At 37.1% G+C, this 22,088-nt stretch overlaps 1 protein-coding gene and 1 long non-coding RNA gene across 2 annotated transcripts in view; one reads left to right on the plus strand and one right to left on the minus strand.

Annotated features, from left to right (window-relative positions):
* The window catches only part of LOC144967183 (nitric oxide synthase-like), a 227,093-nt gene that overhangs the window by 75,727 nt on the left and 129,278 nt on the right, over positions 1 to 22,088 (minus strand). Inside the window, exons 4-6 of the mRNA XM_078904115.1 lie at positions 17,026 to 17,172; positions 11,857 to 12,929; positions 10,291 to 10,314 (exon numbers count right to left, since the gene is read on the minus strand). Of these exons, the coding sequence (XP_078760241.1) occupies positions 10,291 to 10,314; positions 11,857 to 12,929; positions 17,026 to 17,172 (1,244 nt within the window). The remainder of the gene's footprint in view (positions 1 to 10,290; positions 10,315 to 11,856; positions 12,930 to 17,025; positions 17,173 to 22,088) is intronic.
* The window catches only part of LOC144967187 (uncharacterized), an 84,189-nt gene that overhangs the window by 4,243 nt on the left and 57,858 nt on the right, over positions 1 to 22,088 (plus strand). The window lies entirely within an intron of this gene.

Consider the following 22,088-nt stretch of genomic DNA (forward strand, 5'->3'; position numbering starts at 1 on the left):
GTCAACATCATTTATTCTACAAAAATGCAATGTATTGTTAAAATCTGAATTATGTTCTATTGCTCTAAATTGACAAGGGGGTGATTGACTCTTTGGATTATAATTCAATATAATATGGAGGTTGATTTTTTGTGTCTGGGTTGGACACCAGTGGGGAGTGAACCAGAGACTGTGGGAACAGGGCATCTGTGGATAGTATACCAGTACATATGGGGGGCGGGCACCAGTGGGGAGTGAGCCCAGAAATATGTAAAGTGGGACCAGTAGGGAGTCAAGCTTGGACTATGGGAGGTGGGCACCAGTCAGTGTGGAGTGAACCAGAGACTATGGGAGCAGGGCACCTCTGGGGATTGAACCAGATACTATGGGAGGTGGGTTCCAGTGGGGAGTGTCCCAGAACTGTGTGACGTGGGCACCAAGGGGGAGTGAACCAGAGCCTATGGGAGGTGGGCATCTGCTGGGATTGAACTGGAGACCTTGGGAGGTGGGTTCCAGTCGGGAGTGAACCCAGAAATATGTAAGGTGGGCACCAGAATGGAGTTCTTGCAATACAGTGGAGTTGTGTAGAAAAAGCATTTATCAAGCTACTCGCGCATGTCCTCATCGTATACCATGTAGATTTATGTCTCAAGTTATCATAAAAAGATAATCAATAATGAGGCTGCAAGAATATCGAATTTAAAAGAACTCTAGAGTCGAAAGAAAAACATCACCTCATCTCAAAATATTTCAGTAACTAACTGTCTTCTAATGTTTCAAACACTTTAGGGGGAAACGAAATGCAAATCGTATTTTTATAAAGAAGTAAACATTAATAGTGACCAAGTCGTTTGACTGTGATCCTGCAGTGATCTGTATTCTGAAAGCCTGATTTTTAAAACATATTTTGTGTCCATGTTACTAACTGTAATGTTCGGCAGTATGTTCCAGTCGTGTTTAGTCTGTAGTTTGAAAGATTTCATGTGTATGTCTTAATGTATTGTTATATATGTATGATTGTGCTTACGCGTGCCTTTGTTGTAGTAAGTTGAACATATATTCTCTCATATATTCTATACATGTGCGCAATGACTGCAAGAGTTCCAAGCCTCCAAAAAAGCTTTTTGTATAGATAGTTAATGGTTTGTAAAATCTCTTATCATATCAATTACACGGACAAGAGAAAGAATAACTTAGTACAAAAAATACACAATGCAGTAAAAATAGTAATTGATAATAAAAAAGAAAAGATTTTTAGACAATATAAAAGAATAAATTATAAGAAGAAAAACCAAAAGTGAGTTTCTTGTAGGTGTCAGGTTTTTAAAAACTTTGTTTCGTCTTGATTTTTTGTTTGTTTTGTTTGTTTGTTTGTTTGTTTTTTTTTGTGTTTTTTTTTTTTTTTTTGGTTTTTGCTGGGGGGGTTTTGTGGTTTTTGTTGTTTGTTGGGATTTTTTGTTGCTGTTTTTTGTGTTTTGTTTTGTTTTGTTTGTTTGTTTTTATTTTTTGATTTACCAAATTATTTTTGTTTTTATTATAATCTGATGATTAATGTATGTGCGTGACTTTGTTGTCTTTGGTTGAAAATAAAATAGTTTAGACACAGGCAAGCATGGTTGCAAGAAATACACAAACCTCTTGAAAGATCCGGGTCTACGACCAAATCCTGGGTAAAGCTCCGTGCACCCATCACAGTTCAAATAATCAGAATTTATTTGTTTGTCCGACTCCATAACTGCCCCACTTACACTTGACATTTTATCTCCTTCCGGCGAGACGCCTGGACCGGAAATGACAATGCTCATCCCTTAGCACCTTTATGAAACAATAAATGCTCCTGTGTTCATACTTCTTCTGGTTCTTAATTCTTACAATACCATCATCACCACTACCCTTCTATGAAGTCTTATAATTGTCAGCTTCCTTCACCCTCTTCCTCTTATCCTCTTTTTTTTTTACTCTCACCCAGTTCCCGCCGTTGTAGGTGTCTATTTGGACGAAATATCACAGAAATAATAATCCTATTAACACTTCTTTGGTCGGGCTTTCTCTCTCTCTCTCTCTCTCTCTCTCTCTCTCTCTCTCTCTCTCTCTCTCTCTCTCTCTCTCTCTCTCTCTCTCTCTCCCGACACAACCGTTGGTTGGCTAACAATAAATATATAACACTACAACTCAACACAGATCTGCCTCAATCACTATAACCAAATTATAACTGCTGGCATCTGTCATTCTTCTCAACAAATAACATAAACGTCAACCACCAGAACTGTCACATTCAATTTTGACAAAGACTCGAATATCTTTAACCTGCGTCAAAAATCGAATACGTGAAGCCGGAAAAAATGTAAATAATGAGAAGCCCTTATCTTCATCTTATTATTATATATTTCTAATAAAGTATGATCTGATTCTAGGGCGTATGTAATTTCAATGCAGCATGCCCAATTTTTACTTTCGTCATTAATTAAGTTCTCAACAAAGAGATCGACAAGGACGTCTACCAGAGAACAGACATAAATTTGTGTTTGAATTTTTCCATATATCATATTAATTCGATTTTTCAAAATCAAATTAGAAAAAAAAATATTTTAATGTAGATAATTTTCTTCTTTTAAAATATCTAAAATGGCCGCCATCACCACTGCAAATGTTGCGCAATGCACATAATTTTTAGTCTCTGTAACTTTGGTTGCTGGCAAGGATTAAACATTGCGATAAAAGGTTGTTGTAATGATACTAAATGGAGCTGGATGTTCCTCTTGATTGTGTCGCATGTTCATTCCCTTTAGGTCGCTTTAGGGATTATGATTCTGGCAATTTATGACAAGAAGCACGGCTTAACTTTACTCTACCCAATCTGTAAGTAGCTGAAGGAGAGGAAAAAAAACGTATTCTAGAAGAAGAAGAAGAAGAAGAAGAAGAAGAAGAAGAAGAAGAAGAAGAAGAAGAAGAAGAAGAAGAAGAATGAGGAGGAGGAGGAGGAGGAGGAGGAGGAGGAGGAGGAGGAGGAGGAGGAGGAGGAGGAAATATTTTTATGATAAATAAATATGACGAGTCGTCTCAATTCGGTATAATGTGGGAATAGAGCTGACAATAAAAGTGTATGGTTTGAACTCTAGATTAAATTAGTTACTGATAGTTAGATGTGTTAATATAGAAGAGAGAATTCAGATTTGTTAAACTGAACCACAATAAATGCGCTTGCAAGTGTTATTGATGGAAGATCATTGAAATTGCATAGAGATGTTTATTAATGTTTATTTCTTAGATTCGATTTCACAAAAAAGAGAGAAGTTATCGAGTGGATTGAACATTGTACTAACATCCGAAAACCAGAGTTCAATCCCTGATCTTTGCAACTCGATTTTACTTCTTAAGCAACGAACGTAAGCAATATATCTAACTTTGGACACTTTCGCTCGGTCGGTTGTTTTTTATGTTTTTTAAATATATATTTGTTGGGGTTTTTTTTTTTGGGGGGGGGGGGGGGGGGGGGGGGGATTTTTTTTTACTTTCGAAGATGGACAAGGTATAAATCTTTTACATACAGATTCCCTTTTAGTGGAATCGTGTAGATTCCATCAATTATTGTTTTTCACAATAGCATTCATAAAAAAAAGTAACTAAGATAATAATATATCCATTACGTGACCATAAAGTCGTGAGGCGAAATGAACGGTATTTAGTGTATGACATTGATCTATTTGGGGAAGAAAAACAGATTGTCTAGTCTCCGATATATCGAGAGTGACTGAAGAGATTGTTAGGACGCTGAGTCGTAAAGCGGATTGGTAGGGATATATAGACACTGTGATAGGGTAACCTCTAACCTCGGGATGAATGTGTTTGTGTGTTAATGATATTATGCAGTGTTTGTGTCGGGGGGGGGGGGGGTCTATGTTTTTGTGTTTGTGAGATTGATTGCGCATGCGTTCAGTGAATAAATTAAATTGAATCTTTGAATATATATAATAGGAGATACGAGGGAAAAGGTATGGATTTAAAGACAGAGAAAGAAAGAGAATTGGTTTTAGTAGAGAGAGAGAGAGAGAGAGAGAGAGAGAGAGAGAGAGAGTATGTGGGTGTGTATGTGTGTGTGTTTGTGTGTGTTTGTGTCTGTGCCTGTGTATGTGCGCGAACGAAAGCGAGAGAGAGAGAGAGAGAGAGAGAGAGAGAGAGAGAGAGAGAGAGAAGGGGGGGGGGGGGTCATTTGCCTTCTAACATCCTATTATAATCTGTCGTCCCTATGAAAAAGAAACTGCTCTGTTTCTTATGGTCCATAAAATTATGTTTGAAGTCAAAAGAAAGAACAGAAACAGCATAATTTGTTATTTTTGGGACAGGGTCGCTCAGCAGTATGGTCTTTTCTTCGCATCAGTTCAACTACCCGCCGCTGTGTGTCCTTCAGCAAGTCATCACGCCCTAGCTGACTTTGCGGCGCTCCACTGCGGCTGACTCCTGTGTGATTCCAATCTTCCCTTGGAATAGACCCGAAAGACAAATTTCCCCTAGTAGATGAATAAAGGGAATTTACCATTTATCTATTTATTGAAATATAATGTTACTTGTGGTTTACAAAAATTATTTAGTCGCCTTGCTATAAGGGATTACAATTTTTGATTATGTATAAAGTATTACCTCTATATACCTTCATATTTGTGACCTAGTTGGTGGAGGGGGGGGGGGGTAAATAATACTGAAACTGGCCATTCTAGCCAAATTAATAGCATTATGCGATGAACGTTTCAGACATAAACCCTATCAATCGCATCACATCTTTAAGCGTACTTGGCGGTGTTACGTTACGTATTGTTGCTCGGAACATACTCATCTATGTGTAATTTTCTTACTATGCATATCTTTAGGGATTCGGATATTCGCAGATGATTACAAACTATCATTTGCTCTCATTCTGTTTTGACAGATTGGTTGTTAATAAATAATTATGAACTCTTGCTTTTTGGAATCCCGGACGCCAGAAAAAAAAAAACACAAACTACGGATTTATCGTCGGTCGAGGGAGTGTGACCAGCACTGAAACAATTGTCCTGACAAATATGAAATATGAGTGATCTTCATTTATTTTACATGTATCTACAAGTACCCACCAACACTCATAAATAAATAAATAAATATAATTGATACTTGGATCCCTAATGGGAGCGAGATTTATTTAGTATGCTCAGCTTCTCAGCTCATTTGGTTTATTCCTCTTACAACGCTGTTTCCTCCATCCGCTGGTATATAGATGGATTCTTCAGGGAGGTATGCTGTTGAGTTCTGTCAGGTAGGAATGCTGTATGTTCATTATTGAATAATAGGAGAGAAATATTACATTATCACCCAACCAGACATGGCTACACTAAACTAAAGAAATGAACTCAGATCCGCATGCAGACACAGAAATAAACACCTTTTTTGCAATTACAAACCGCCAGGATAATCTCAACACCAAAACATATCAGGGCGTATGAAACAATACACTTATTATATATAATTGTAACAACAACGATTTCACTTCCCGAATATTGCACAAAGTATAAGGCATGAAACAGATCTGTAATAATCAACAGTAATTCAAATATTATACATATATATATTTTATATATATAATTATATATTATATATAATATATAGACATATATATATATATATTATATATATATATATATATATATATATTATGTATATATAGACATGAAAATCAAGGAGCAAAGTATGATAACTGTCAAAGCCATGAAATAGAAAAAAGATATGATTGTTAAAATAACTTGTTGCAAATTATATTTTCAATCTCTCGAGATTGATAATTGAAAAAAATAGAAAACGGTAGTAGTAAAAGCATGGCTAAAAAGTAATAAAGATCGATTGCAGAGCGATATAAAATTATTTATGAAAATAAATAAAGATAGAAGAAAGGAACAAGCAAATGTGTTTTCGGTGGCATATAATAATATATTCTGAGTGTTGGTCAGTGTTCTTCAAATTAAAAGACATAATAATAATAATAATAATAATAATATACAAATTTGACTTTTAAGCAAAGAACAAATAGCGGGACAACTAGATTTATTTAAAAATCATCGTATGGTCAATTGGTTTGATTATAAAAAATCGTGAATAAGCATAAGATGGAAATTCCATTTTTTTTAAAAAGTTGATAAATGTACTCTAATGATCTCTGAAGATTTATTAACCTTTAAGTATATTTCTTAAGACATATTGAATCATAAAGCTTCAATTCATAAGACACAAAACACACACACACACACACACACACACACATATATATATATATATATATATATATATATATATATATATTATATATATATATACAAATACAAGAACACAAAAAAACACTTTTTCAGAGGGAGAGAGAGAGAGAGAGAGAGAGAGAGAGAGAGAGAGACAGAGAGAGAGAGAAAGAAAGAAAGAGAGAGAGAGATAGATAGATAGATAGAGAGAGAGAGAGAGAGAGAGAGAGAGAGAGAGAGAGAGAGAGGGAGAGCAGTTTTGGTTCTAAGACCACTGGAAGATTAAATTTGTGTTTAATTTCAATTCATTGATTTCGAACTCTGTAAACGAGACAAAAAGGCATATAATAATTGTTAATTTCTTTATCATACAAGGCAAACACCAATAGAAAATTATTTTTGAAAGCAAAATCGAAGCATCTTAAGTACAAAAAAGTAACCAAATTCATATAAACGATAGACACCCTTCGCAGCCCTCACTGCAACCCGTACCAGGGAAATATCAATTTACCAGCTGAAAAGAAGTTTTTTTATGAACGATAACCAAAGTGTATTGTTCACAAGCTTAAACATTATATTATCACCTTTGGTGGAGACTTGTAAGCACTGTGTTTATGTCACGAGGGACTCTTTCCTTGCACAATATTTATTAACTGGCCGTGAGATATCTCCGTGATACGCTTTGCGGTATGAGTAGCAACAGATGAGTAAAATGAATTATGAAATTCTGAAATATTTTACGGTCAACACGATGAAGATGCGATAAATAAATGTGGTCCACAGCCTCAAAACGGTATTATGTCGAGGTGACCCAGATGCGGAAAAGTGGTTTTAAAACTAATATGATCAGAAGTATCATATTATTATAGTTTCGTCTATTCGAGCAGCCATATCTCTTGTCAGCTTGAAAAAATATAAACGCAATCCAAGTTTCATACTTATGATTATGAATCCAATTTATGGAAGATAAACCACCCAGATATGATACAGTTTTGAGGCGGTAGGCAACAAATTTCCAAATTCTGCAGAAGATTTGACATTGATTAGAATCAGCAAAACAGCACACATTTCAGTAAAACATATTTATAGACAGGCACAAATCAAGAAAAATATGGAAATTGAAATTCACATTTTATCATTTGGGGGAAAGCCGTGATCAGAGCTTTCATACAAAATGCGTTCCAAAAATAATTCAGTTTCTATGTAAATTCTACAAATCTGAAACCATATTAATATGTCTAAAATTTTGCACATATGAATTAAGAAGGTTTCTTAAATTGTATTTAAAGAACTATGATAAAGGGATTTGAAATTATAGCTGTTGGTTAATCCTTTATGACTGGACTTTCTTCAGGAAAAGGGATGTCAGAGATTTTAGAGAATCAGTTACTAGACATTATCAGAATAATTATGAAGGTTTTTAAAATTGTTTTGAGAGAAAAGAAATAGACAGGTAGATAACCACGCCTCTCGTTATAATGTAAACAATGGCAGTGATTGGTAGACACAGCAAACTACACAGGTTTTACTATCGATGGTATGTGTAAATAAAATACCCACTGTTCCTTCATAGAGTATACTAGGATCTTGACTCATTCAGGTACGTTGCAGGAGCTGGACATGTTCTTTCTTACATATCTTTTTTGTTTATGTTTTAGCCTTCTTAATTTCCTTTCACCACGAGGTTACACATTTGAAACTTGTCTTGTCTTGTGAGACGACCCATGTCTTGGAGAGTCAATCAGAAAACTAAGATCTACATCTCTTCTTTTTTACTTCTTCCGTCGTCGGAATTTGATTGTTGGTCTATGGTTCAAATGAACATGAATTAACAAAAGCTGTCATTGTCTATATTATATTACGTCGGAGTTTCGACTTTCCCTTTCTCAGAGGTATAGGGGAAAAGTTGCACCCGTTACACATGAATTTCTCATTTATAACAAAATAATAGAACACATTTGTCATATGTAGTGTATTGAAAATCAAATCGAAAGCACGTACTCCAAACAACATGCAATTTCTTATAAGGATGTAATATATAAGTATATTCTTAAAACAAATTGATGGCTGAGGTCAGGACTCCTGGATAAGACGGAACTTTAAAAAAGCGTGTTATTCTTTCGCTAAATTTGATATCGAGACTTTGATACACACTGTGCTAAAAGATTAAACTTGAAGTGTCTTAGTTCTCCTGTAAAATTTCGTCGTTGTTGCTTACAGGACTTTTGATCTCAACCATCGAAATGAAGGTTCATAAAAATATCTGCACATGGCATTCACATATATTAAAGTAGTTGTTTTGTGATTTAAATGTTCTGTGTTCTGAAATGGTAAACCATAATAATGTATCAAGCACATATTGCCAAATGGATGTTAAAAACGGTTAGAGTTATAACAAGACATGCACAGTAAAACGGTTGATCGAGTTGAAAGTGTTTAAATGAAAAAAGTGAACTTATAACACAGCGTGGTCCTCTGGCGGTATATGTTAGTAGAGCATATATTGCTGTTATGGATGTCATTTGAAACAGTTAAGAATGAAAGGCTGATTCTCCAGACATATTTAAAGAAAAAACGCGTATAGAAATATAAGTACATATAAATAGAATAAACAAGAAAACATTATGACATGTATTAAGACAACTCTTGATGGTTCTTCCTTTTCATCCAAAATATATAAATCGCTTCTAGATAATTGAAAAATGAACAACCAATGTTAAAGTATAATTTCAACTCCATTTGCTGACATAAAATTAATACGAAGATGTGGTTTTAACTGTATCAATAGGAAGGGCGATTAACAGGACATAGAATACACCAAAAAAAATAAACCAATGCTGTGATGGTTTTACGTTTTAATACGTTTGATAATCACGACTACCTGTTTTGTTTTGTTTGTTTGTTTTGATTTTTGTTTTGTTTTGGGGGTTTTTTTTCGTTTCTGGTTTGTTTGTTTTTTGTTTTTAGTTTTTGTTGTTTTTTTTTTGTTGTTTTTTTCTTTGTTTTTTTTTTTTTTTTTTGGTGGTTTTTGTTTGGGGGGGGGGGGGGGGGGGGTTGTGTGTCTTGGCAATCGTCCTATCTGTTAACAAAGGGGAAACCGAAAAGCACATGCCCTATCGATATCATCAATATTCTGTCAATAAACTGGAGCTGAATTTTTACTTTTTCATTATAAATCTCCTCTGCAATAGGGAATGAGATTAGCGGAAGAGTAGTGTCCCTTGATTGGACGCCACCCATAGTCTGTGACGTCACCGGTGGAAAAGTTATTAGAGAGAGAACGTCATGTTGGTTGTGCGCATGCGTCTCTCGTCCTCGCTTCCGAAGTGAGGACGAGAGACGCATGCGCACAACCAATATGACGTTCTCTCTCTAATAACTTTTCCACCGGTGACGTCACAGACTATGGGTGACGTCCAATCAAGGGACGCTACTCTTCCGCTAATCTCATTCCCCATAAAGCATATGAACATTGAGTATGCGAGGTAGAATTCGGTCAATTAAAATCCACCCTTTTATCTGGGACTGACGGTGCGTAGCCTTCGTTACCTGATAGCCTGAAACCATAACTTTGTATTGTGACATCATCTGTAGGTTACTGCACCCTTAGTGAGTTATCGTTTGTGGTGCTTAAAGAAACAAATGATCCCATTGGTTGAATTATTGAATATATACAACTCACGATTCGCTTTTTTTGTGAAGTTGTTGCCTTGTATTTTCGCGTACATTTTTTTTTGTGTCAGGCTATGAGTTAACGAAGGCTACGGACTGACCCGTTTGACCTCTTGGTTATAATGAATGTTAGTAAAATATAAATGATATAATAACGTTTATAGATACAAATATAATAGAAAAGATAACGTCATTTCCAAAAAATAGGAAGAATAATATGAATAAATAGATAAAAATAATGGAATGGATAGAAGCGGAAGAAAAACACTGACCATAATGTTATAGAATTTATGAAGGCAAATAGTTGGGTGGGAAATCAAGAACCAAAGCAAGAAGCATCGACAAATAATGATGGCTCTTGATATCCGTGTCTTTGTCTTACCGGAGGAACTGGGTTTGAAGGGGGCTTTCATTGTCATGTGATTGGGGAGTTGGGAGAACGGATAGAGTTTGGGGGTGGGGGGGGGAGGGATAGATGGATGGGTGGGAGGTAGTTGAAGGGAATAAGTGGTGATGGGGGTGTAGTGGAAGAAAGTAAAATTGATAATAATTATGATCTGATTCCTTTAGTGTTGTTCAATTTTTAGTAGTTTTAGTGGTGTTCTGTGATGATGATGATGATGATGATGATGATGATGATGATGATGATGATGATGATGATGATGATGATGATGATGATGATGATGATGATGACCATACAGTGTTAATTACTCATTCATTTTCTCCCCCTTTATTTGTATTACATCCATTTGTGCTTTCAGAATTACAGCTAAGTCAATCAGTTGAACGTTTTTGTTTAAATCCTAAACACATACGTAGACATACAAACACATATGCCCAATTCATTGGACAAAAACGTCGATTCATGCACAGATCAGGGTTCTGTTCTCACTGAACTCACTATTTTCTGGATTTGTCAAACTTACAAAATGAACAATGATTTGCAGAGAATGTTACATTTATAAACTATGTAATGAACTTGGAATCATTTTTTTAAATGTTGAAATTATCTTCGTCTGGAAACAATCCTTTGATCTTTCAAGGTTTCCAAAGACGTAGTGAATACAGGAAAGGGGAGGGAGGGGGGGAGGATTTACCCACATACTTTAAAAAAGACAAAAACGTTTACATTGATGCATCACAAAAGGCTTTGGTTAACTTGGATTATTATAAGTAACATGGACAAGTCCGCTGTGCTCTAGAATAACACATTTGTAGAAATTTTGTCAGAAAACTCATCCTTCAAATATCGATCGATTTAAATGACCCTAGTCTCAGCAAAAGCTTTCAAAACTGGGACTTCGAGAAGAATCACGAGGGGCATTTAAATCGATCGATATTTGAAGGACGAGTTTTCTGGCTAAATTTCTAAATATGTGTTTTTGAAGAGTACGGCAGATGTCTCATGAATTTTTTTTCTCTTTACACAATCTTTTTTCCACATCAAAATTAGATATTTGTTTGCAAATCAATTCTACACTGGGCAATCATATTTAGTATTGAGAGCTGCTCAAATTCGTCTTAGAATTAATATAGAATGTATGGTTTCAAAATGTCAAGTTTTACTTTTATTCTATAATGTTGAAATTAAATTAACAATTTTAAATTGGAATTTCAATAAATGAATCTAATTGCCAAATAATTATATTTAATTATTATAATGTTTATAACAGTTTATTGAATCGGTGACAAATTTTCAAATAAATTGGTTTGCCAATAAGTTATAGGTAATTAATACACAACATCAGTTTGGACATGTTTAGAAAGGGTATGCTAAATCGTGTCGAATTTGGGATTTTTATGAAAAAATTAATAGTCAGATGAGGTCGTGCTGGTGGTATGTGATTTCTACAATACATATATACAAAAACAAGAAACTACTTCTAAATCACTATGCTAAATACAATGAAAAATGAGTGTATTTTGCCATATCTTTATGAATTCTTACCGTTTCTTCTCCAAACGTCTTCCTCTTGGTGTTCCTCCCTCCTCGTCACTGACATCTCCTGTCCTATTCATGTACGTTGGGCTGGTCACAGGACTCCGTGCACGGCGAGGGCTCGCTCGACCACTGTTACGTTGGCTACTCCTGTGTGTCGATTCACCATGGCCGTTGCTCTTTCCAGAAGTGCTGCCGTGCGTTTTTGCTATGTTCCCATCGGACCCGTTTTCCTTCGTAGCGATCGTTCCATTCGGTGTTGAAGACGCTGATTTACTGTCGGTGCTGTCGTTTTTGTTTTGGTGTTGAACGGTGCAGTGATCGTCGCCACCGTTTGCTTTGTGGTTGTTATTGTTATTGTTCGTGTTGACGATGATTCTGCTGGAGCCAGAGGAACCGTCGTCTATGAACTCCTCACTTCTGACGCTAATATCACCCCTTACAACAACCATAATTTTGTCGTCATCCTGTAAAATCTCGATAGTTTTACGATGCTGGCAGTTGTGCTGTTGATTGCTGCTACCGTCGTCTGCGTGATTATGCCTTCCAGCTTCTGACCGAGGCAAGGTCACTTCTGAATCTTTGTTGTTGGATTTGGGGCTTGTCAGGACTATTTTAGGAGATCCAACGGCTCCGTTATCAAGAACTGTTTCTTCTTGTGAGTCTACTCTACCTTCACTACTAAACATGAACTTCGATTTATCCGAAAGGCCAGCGGATTTATGTCCCGAGTCGTTTGACAAAATTTTACCGTCTTCACAGGTTTTCTGTCCAGCAATGTTCACTCCAACAACACCACCATTACCAACATGCGTACTCATCTTGGACTTGTTCAATTCGTCTAGTTCTTCCACAGACACTAAACTGTTACAATGAGTTCCCTTATCACCACCACCACCCCTGTCGCTTCTGTCTTTATCCATTTTCTCCGTTTCTCCGTTGCAGAATTTTTTGATGCTTTTGACGGGTGACATGGGGCCGGATGATCCCGTGAACGTCTTTTTGAGTCGACCCATCAAAGTTTCTTGGATTGGTTTTGTCACTCGAATTGTTTTCGGTAGACCGTTCTCCTGAAATGAAGTCTGGGAAGTAAAAAGTAAATTAAATCGAGTTATCCGAATAGTGTTCAAAAGCAATCACTTGAGATTTCCATTGAGAGGCCTAAAAGCTATATTCGTTTGTTTTTTAAATGATCTATCATAGCTATGTATCTTTAGCAAATCGAATAAATGATAACTTCCTCAATAAATAAAAGCAGTGAATTGAAGATAAATTCATAAATCAGTCGTCACATTAAAATGTGACAAGACATCTGATTAAGTCAGTAAATCACATGATATGTAATAAATGAACCTATTGGTGTAAAGTGAACTGTCGTTAGAAGTGTCTCAACGTAATAAATTTTCCTATTGGTGTAAAGTGAACTGTCGTAAGAAGTGTCTCAACGTAATAAATTTTCCTATTGGTGTATACCACTCACTGCTCACTTTTTTGGTGACAATCGCCATATAGTCTTTCAGAGCCATTTGACCCATCTATCGCAAATGCTTTCTGACAGATCAAACAGACCTAGCCACGTAATCACTGCTGGGTGGACACGGCTTCAGAAAATAATCTCGAACGCACCCGGGATCCATCTTGCTCCCTTTGCTTGTGAGGCGAGTGCTCTACCAACTGAGCTGACTCCAACAACATCGACATCGTCATGTAATTTTGTGAGATGTGAACCAAATTAATTATTTTTGTTGGACTATTTGGGCAGCGTGTGTGAGATTATGTATTAACGTAGGGTGCGACCATACCACTGTGTTAGCAATCCCTGATGAAGTATTGGTATAAACACCTCATGCATCCATTACGTCAAAACTAGAAAACAACAGCTTTCAAATTCCATCGATTAAAATTAGCCTTAACTTATACCGGTAGGGCTCAGCGGTATGGTCTTTGCTTCGTAGCCAAAAGGTACCGAGTTCGACTCCCCACCTTGCTCTGTTACACCTTAGCTTACTTTGCGGCGCTACACTGCGGCTGATGCTTGGGTTATTCCAGTCTTCCCTTGGAATAGACTCTAAAGACAAATTTCCCTTTGGTGATTAAAAAAAAGGGAATTTTATTCTTATCTATTTAAAATCTCTGAAACTGAGACTTCACTGAAGTCAAAAAATATAAGTGTGTTTCAGAGAACGACAGAATAGATATGTTGTCTACGTGAGTGTTATGCCCTGACAATCGTTGCTAGGACATAACCCGAACGAGTCCGGAGTTGACCGTTCCTCCTCGGGTTGCTAGGTATTCTGAACACCTCACCTCACCATCAAATCAAGGGGTTCGAACCCGCGCTATATTATCAGCGAGGATCTGGAAATCAGAGGGAGTTCTTATAAGCTTCGCGTTGAACTGAAAACAATATCCCAATTCCAGCGTTTGTGTTTTATATTATGGTGCTGTAGTGGATGAATGGATAAGTAAAATTGTGCCGTTCCTATTTATGTTATAAATGTAAGTTTCCGTAATAAATGTACCCTGTTTGTTAATCTTGATTTCCTTTATTTTATCATTGTTAACATTGTCTAGTCGTGAAACACGATCTTTCTCTTTCTCTCTCTTCCTTCTAATCAGACTACGCGCAGTGCAGTGGCCTGATCTTCCATTCCGAGGGAACTTATCAATGAGTTCCCTCCATCTATCTTTCTTAGTCTTTTCTTTATGCTAACGTTTCGGGACATCTGGCAACAGAAGATTTTTGTTTTGTTTTTGTCTTGATTGTTTTGTTTTGTTTTGTTTTGTTTTTGTTTTGCTTTTTTTGTTTTGTTGGGTTTTTTGGGGTATTTTTTTGTTCTGTTTAGTTGTTTTCTTTTTGGTTTTTGTTTTCTTTTTTTTTTTCTTTTTTTTTTTGTGGAATTTGTTTATTTTTTGTTTGTTTGTTTGTGTGTGTGTGTGTTTTTTTGTTGTTTTTTTTTTTTGTTTTGTTTATTTTTGTATTTTTTTACATTTGGTCTTCTCTAACCACCCCCTTTAGTTCATAAATAGATAAATAGATAAATAGATCATAGATAAATACCCCAGTAACGGTTGTCGATTTTCTATCATTCATACATTCCATCAAATCAATAATTCCTTATATAGTATATTTTTCACGTAAATTGTTTTTAATTTTCTCGATACGCCAATGACGTTGGCTTTATTTATTGTTATTAGACTGGTAAGAATCTGAAAAGTAGAGTGTTTGAATCAGTGCCAGACAGATCAGGAAAAAAAAAAGATAACAAGAATAAGAATCGTCCCCAAAAATCTCAAACCTCCTGATTTCCGGTCTAATGCGACAACGGTACACGTCTTTGCTTCGTATCCAAAATGGACCGAGTTCGATCGCCCGCCGCGATTTGTGATCTTGAGCAAGTCACATCACACTAGCTCACTTTACGGCGCTGTACTGCGGCTGTGTTATTCCAGTCTTCCCTTGGAATAGACCCTAAAGACAAATTTCCCCATGGGGATGAATAAAGGGTATTAACTCTTTCCTCACCAATCATTTTCAGTTTTTTTCCCAAAATGGCAGGCTTACCCAGCGGAAAAATTGATTTTTTAAACTCAAAACAAGCTCTCTACAAAACAACCTTATGTTCTTAATAATTAAAACCAAGATCATCTTCAAGTTTGATTACAATAATGAATAGAAATGTATTGGACGTAACAATGAGGAATTTGCTTGGTGGTAAGGGAAAGGTAATGGGTTAAATAGGTGAGCGTAAACAGAACTGTGGGATTTTGTTTTTGTTGTTTTTGGGGTTGGGTGGTTGTGTGTTTGGTTTGGTTATGTTTTTGTGTTTTGTTTTTTTTTTTTTTTTGGGGGGGGGGGGGGGGGGGGCAGGGCTGCCAGGTGGCCTCGTTTGTGTGCCAAAATTAGACACAGAGAGGGGTGCGGGTTGTATTTTTCTTTCTGCTTTATAGTCTGGCAGTGTTTCATACCCACCTTTGAAGATTTATCTTAAACCAGATCCTGCTCCCGAATTCGTTACTTAGACAGGCAAAGAAGCTTCAATCAAAACAATGATGGCTAATCAGAATGTGTGTATGTGTGTGTGTGTATGTGTGTGTGTGGTGCGGTTGTATGGACTCGTGATATGACATTCGCTTTTTGGACCGGTAGGTTCATGGATCGAGCCCAGCTCTGGCCGGTTTAAAGTAGTACTTGGTTCTTTACTGACATTCTCTCACCGAACTCAGGTGTAAAATGAGTACCTGGCCGTTATCAGCGTTGTCTCTGTCGGGAAAAAATTGTATTATCGCCTAACAGGCGTCATGTCTCGTTCTACATGTTACATGTTGCCGTTGGTCAAATACCCTTTGTAAAGCGCTTTGAGCACGTTTAGTGGATATTGCGCTATATAAAAGCTCAAGCTCAAGTTAATATGAGACCCCGAGTGGTAACAGCGTTTTCTCTGTTGAAAAAATAATTGTCATAATTCCTTACTGGGGTGATGCCTAGTCCTTTATGATAATGTTGTTTGTTGGCTTGACACCGTTTGTAAATCGACTGGAGCACATTTAGTGTAACATATATGTATAAAACTAAGAAGCATTAATCTTTTGCTTTGTTTGATTTTACGTGTTATTATAGGGGGGAGGGAGTTGGGGGGATTCGTTTACGTTTGTTGTTTTTTGTTTGTTTGTTCTTGGTTTGTTTTTGTGTTTGTTTCTTTTGTTTTTTTGTTTCTGTTGATTTGTTTAGTGTAAAAATGTTTTGTCTGGCACTGTCTACACTACACAAATATTCAGTTTTCTATCGATGATAAGTTTAATTTGATATGTATACGGCTATGTGGTCTAGTGGTATGACACTCGCTTTCGGAACGGAAGGTCTTGGGTTCGAGTCTCGCACTCGGCTCATAGTTGAGTCCTTGGAGAAAGGCTCTTTACTCACATTATCTCATCGTATTCGCGTGTAAAATGAATACCTGGCCGTTATCAGCGTTGTCTCTGTCGGGGAAAAAAATTGTATTATCGCCTAACAGGCTTCATGTCTCGTTCTACATGTTAATGTTGCCATTTATCAGCGTGTACTTTCCAAATTGTAATAGCACAGGGGTCATGTCGTCACATTTAATGTTTGGACACGATTAGCGCTTTGACTTAGTGGATATGCGCTATATAAAGCTTTTTTTATCGTTTGTTTACCTGTAAGTAAGTGGTGTATCCCTCTGGTCCTCTAAGCAGCATGACGACAGGCGTGTCCAAAGGGACGGCCTTGAGGACTTCCACCGCACTGGCGTAACTCATATCTGTCAAGTCGATGTCATTGATTCGAAGGATGATGTCTCCGACCTGTAAATATAAATATTATAGAGGAAAATAAATAATATGGTAGAAGGAACGATATTGACGTCACTCAAATCTTTGTTATTGTTTTTAGGCAGCTATTTTAACGATCTGTTCTCACCAAATTATATCAATCAGACTATAAACGTTTGTGCTATGGTACATTATATTATACGGCTGGCGGATGTTGTGAGTATTTTCCCAAAACGCAGAGCATCAATATTATTATGTCTCACCGAGAAAGTAGATATTGTGTAGGGGTGATTTCAAGGATTAAAATTAGAGTTTTGTGTCAAAAATATTAACTTCATGTGAAGATTTTATGGGAAGGTTCTTTTGTTTTGTTTTTTTTAAGGACTGATGAGTACAGATAGTTTCTTCGGGGGCGAAAGAAAGAAAAATGGTATTTCTGATTATTTTCTCTTTTTGATACAAGTGTCAGCCGGACAAAATACCGTGTTCAAGCTGTGGTTTCATATGAGAAAATTAATACGATACGTTCACAACGAGTTGTATAGAAGGAACGAAATTAACGTCGGCACTCAACTCTTTAGTAAAGTTTTTAGGCAGCCATTTTAATAATCTGTTCTCATTAAATTATACCAATCAGACTATAAACGTTTCCGGCTACACAAAAGTTTGTATAATGTAGGGATGGTTTAATTGCTGAAAATGTTATTACGAAAATATGAAATCCATGTGAAGCTTTTATGCGGACTTTTTTTAACATAGATACTTTCTTAAGGCGCAAAAGACAAAAACTTGATATTTCTGATTATTTTAACTTTTTGAAACAATTTATACCCGAAATAATACCGTGTCCAAGCAGTGGTTTACTAAGAGTAAATTAATACGATTCTTTCAAAAACGAATTGTTTATTATTGATTGCTTGGGAAGAAAGAGGACAATTCAAAATTATTTTTGACCAGAATAAGGATCTGAACAAGAGTGTATGAAACGTGAAATTGGATCACTGACGAATAAAAGTGTTTAAGGAAGTATGTTGTTCAGCTTTGTGGTATTATACTCAATTCGGACCTGTGAGTCCTTTGTTCGATTCCCGATCTGGGCGGCGCAAAATTTACATCCAGAAAAAAAAATACAAGAGAAAAAAAACATCCCAAAAAATCAGTCTACCTCTACTGGGGATCGAACCTCAGAACTCCTTATTACTGGTCAGATGATGTGCTAACATTATACCTACCAACAGAGGTCCCTGATAGTTGGAACAGTTTTTATTCCTATAGATAGTGTGCGCTTGGCCAAGGAGTTCACAACATTGCCACCCGGAAGTATAACGGACCAACACACAAACTCTGTGTAACCATGAACTTTTATAGTCTGGTTAATACAGTTTAGTGAGAACAACTCACAAACGCGGATGGCAAAAACAATAACAAAGGCCTGAGTGACGTCATCTTCGAACTATCTATATAGATAATATGCACTTATATGCTAAGAATTTCACAACATTGCCATCCGGAAGTGTAACGGACCAACACACAAAACTATGTGTAACATGATCGTTTATAGTCTGCTTAATACAGTTTAGTGAGAATTACTCATAAACGCGGATGGCAAAAAATAATAACAAAGGCCTGAGTGACGTCAACTTCGAACTATCTATAGACTTTCACATACGTACGCTTGGATCGCCTGCTTGCATTACACAATATAAACATTGTTCAGATCTTTATCTTTCACTTGGTTCCTGCTGTCTATTTCTCGAATTTGATATTTACAAGAGAAGGGTCATTTTAACGATCGAGATAATAATTTGAAGGATTTGTGCGGCTATGTGGTCTAGTGGTATGACACTCGCTTTCGGATCGGAAGGTCCTGGGTTCGAGCCTTGAGCCTCGCGCATAGTTGAGTCCTTGGAAAAGACTCTTTACTCACATTCTCTCACTGTAGTCAGGTGAAAAATGAGTACCTGGCCGTTAACAGCGTTGTCTTTGTCCGAAAAATTGTAATATCGCCAAACAGGCGTCATGTCCCGTCCTACATGTTAAATGTTGCTGTTGACGAGGGACCCCTTGTAAAGCGCTTTGAGCACATTTAGTGGATATTGCGCTATTAAAGCACAATTTTTAAGCTCAATTTTTTAAGGATGAGTTTTCTGTCCAAAATTTCAAAAATGTGTTTTCATTGGATTTTCAGAGTACGACATAGCGGCAGAGTGCACTGATCTAATTTTATTCCTCTTGGGTACTACGGGTTAGTGTTTGCTGAATTATACAATGGGAATTATGTCTGTCACAGCGGTATTGTGTAGGCAACTATCAAGAGACAGTTGAAAGGTGTCAAATGCACCCCACCCCGTATTATACACATGAACCCTATATCTAATTAACTTTTTTTCTGTGTGCTTGTCTGTTTAGTTGTCCGATATAAGGGGAAAAAATGTGGCAGGCTGTATTGAACATATATATAGGTGTAGTTCCTAAATAATAATAAAGGGGGGGGGGGGGCGAAGTGGCCGAGTAGATAAGGCATTGCACTGTGATCCGGAAGGTCCCGGGTTTGAGCCCCGCTTCAGGCACTTTCGGTTTTCTTTTCTTGGGGCAAGACTCTTACCCCCCCCCCCCCCCCACCACCACCACCACCACCAATTTGCTCACTTGGACAACCTGGGTGATTCCTGTTGACATCAGCAGAAATCCTGTTTGAAGGATTATCTATATTCCTAATCAAGATAATCGATCGATATTTGAAGGATGAGTTTTCTGTCCGACATGTATAAAAACTGAGTAGTGATCTGAATTATTCGTATTGGATACGGGCGAATCAGGCAATGGGAATTTCTCTCTCTCTCTCTCTCTCTCTCTCTCTCTCTCTCTCTCTCTTTCCCTCTCTCTCCCTCTTTCCTTCTCTCTCTCTCTCTCTCTCTCTCTCTCTCTCTCTTTCCTCTCTCTTCTCCTCTTTCCTTCTCTCTCTCTCTCTCTCTCTCTCTCTCTCTCTCTCTCTCTCTCTCTCTCTCTCTCTCTCTCTCTTTTTCCCTCTTTCTCTTTCGCTCTCTCTCTTCCCCTCTCTCTCCCTCTCTCTCTCTCTCTCTCTCTCTCTCTCTCTCTCTCTCTCTCTCTCTCTCTATCTCTCTCTCTCTCTCTCTCTCAGCAGTGTTTTGACAGCAACTAAGCGTCAAATGCACCCAACATTATACACAGAGCCTATATCCAATTAACTTTTTTTTTTCATCGTTTTTGTCTGTTCAGTAAACCATGGTGGACTGTATTATACAGATATAGATTTAATTCCTGTCATAAAATAGGTGGGAGTTGTCTCGTGATTTATTCCCTTAGATCCTATTAAAAACCATAGGATTTAACCCTCTCCTGACCAACTATCGTTAAGATACAACCAACATTATTCTTATTCAAATTGCATTTGTACATCATAAAATTTAAAGTAAATGAATAGTTGTAGAGTATGTTTTGATAAAGAAATTATCTATTGCGAGAATTTACTGCTATTGTGTTTGAGTGATAAAAAATATATTTTTATGTAGATAGTTGGGTGTAAAGTTTTGGAGAAAATACTGAAAATGGCTGGCAAGGAGAGAGTTAATATGTGAATAAGAGTGAAATTGGATCACAGATGTGTAAAAGTGTTTAAAGACGTATATTGTTCAGCTTTGTGGTCGTGTGGTATTATACTCACTTCGGACCTGTAAGTCCTTTGTTCGAGTCCCGATCTGGGCGACCACAAAATTTACATCCAGTAAAAGTCTCTTTATTTACATTTTCTCGCCGCATCCAGGAGTAAAATGTGTACCGTGTAGGCAGCTGCGATATCTCCTTCGAAAAGAATGCAATAGCGCGCTTAAAGGCGTTAAAGTCTCGACATGTTAATCGTTGCCGCTGGCTCAAGTCCCCTCTTATTCACTTTGAGCACATCTACTTTCGGCTATGTGGTCTTGTGTATGACACTCGCTTTCGGACCAGAAGGTCCTGGGTTCGAGCCTCGCTCTGCGCACAGTCGAGCCCTTGGAAAAGGCTCTTTACTCATATTCTCTCACCGTACTCATGTGTAAAATGAGGTACTCAGGTGTAAAATGAGTACCTGGCCGTTAACAGTGTTGTCTTTGTCGTAAAATATTGTAATATCGCCTTGTCTCGTTCTACCTGTTACGTTTTGCTGTTGGTCAAGGACCTTTTGTAAAGTGGATTGAGCACGTTTAGTGGAGATTGCGCTATATAAATGCTCTATTTTAGTTGATGTCGTTTACTTTTGATATTGAACAATCAAGGTAACTTCCATCTTATTAAAAATTCTCAAACAAGGTGGCAGCGTGGCTCAGCGGTACGGTCTTTGCTTCGTACCCGAAATGTACTGGAGTTCGATCACCCGCCGCTACGCTGTGTGGCCTTGAGCAAGTTACCTCGCCCTAGCTCAATTTGCAGCGCTGCGGTGATTATTTCTTACTAAACTCCCTCAAACAGACCAAAACCTTTAAGGTTACAAATCTTAATTTTGTATCGGATTTTGGATTGATTTGGTAGTTAAAACCGGTGACTATTTTATTTAAATTAAACGCATACAGATAACCAATATGGATAATATATGTTAGTTTGAGCTGAGACTTGTGTAAAGAAAGTGGGTTTTTCCCCATACTGTTGCATTTCACTTGTCGGGTTTATATTGTATAAATAAATCAAGTCTGCGGCTATTCGGACTCGAGTCTGAATAGTCTCCTGTGGCTATTTGGACTCAAATTCCAAATCGCTTTTTGCAATCAACAGATTATCCATATTCAAACTCGGTCTGAATAGTCATGGGAGGCTCACAATTCAGACTCGAGTCCGAATCGCCACTTCGATAGATAAATGACAAACCAATCATATCACGTGTAAAATGGTCAGAAAACAAGAATGTCAATATTTTCCGGCAATCACTTTTCGTCCACAATGCGCATGAAGCTTTA

The sequence above is a fragment of the Berghia stephanieae genome, chromosome 3 (assembly GCF_034508935.2).
Source record: "Berghia stephanieae isolate SIO BIC M18660-M18661 chromosome 3, UCSD_Bste_1.3, whole genome shotgun sequence".
Classification (NCBI taxonomy): domain Eukaryota; kingdom Metazoa; phylum Mollusca; class Gastropoda; order Nudibranchia; family Aeolidiidae; genus Berghia; species Berghia stephanieae.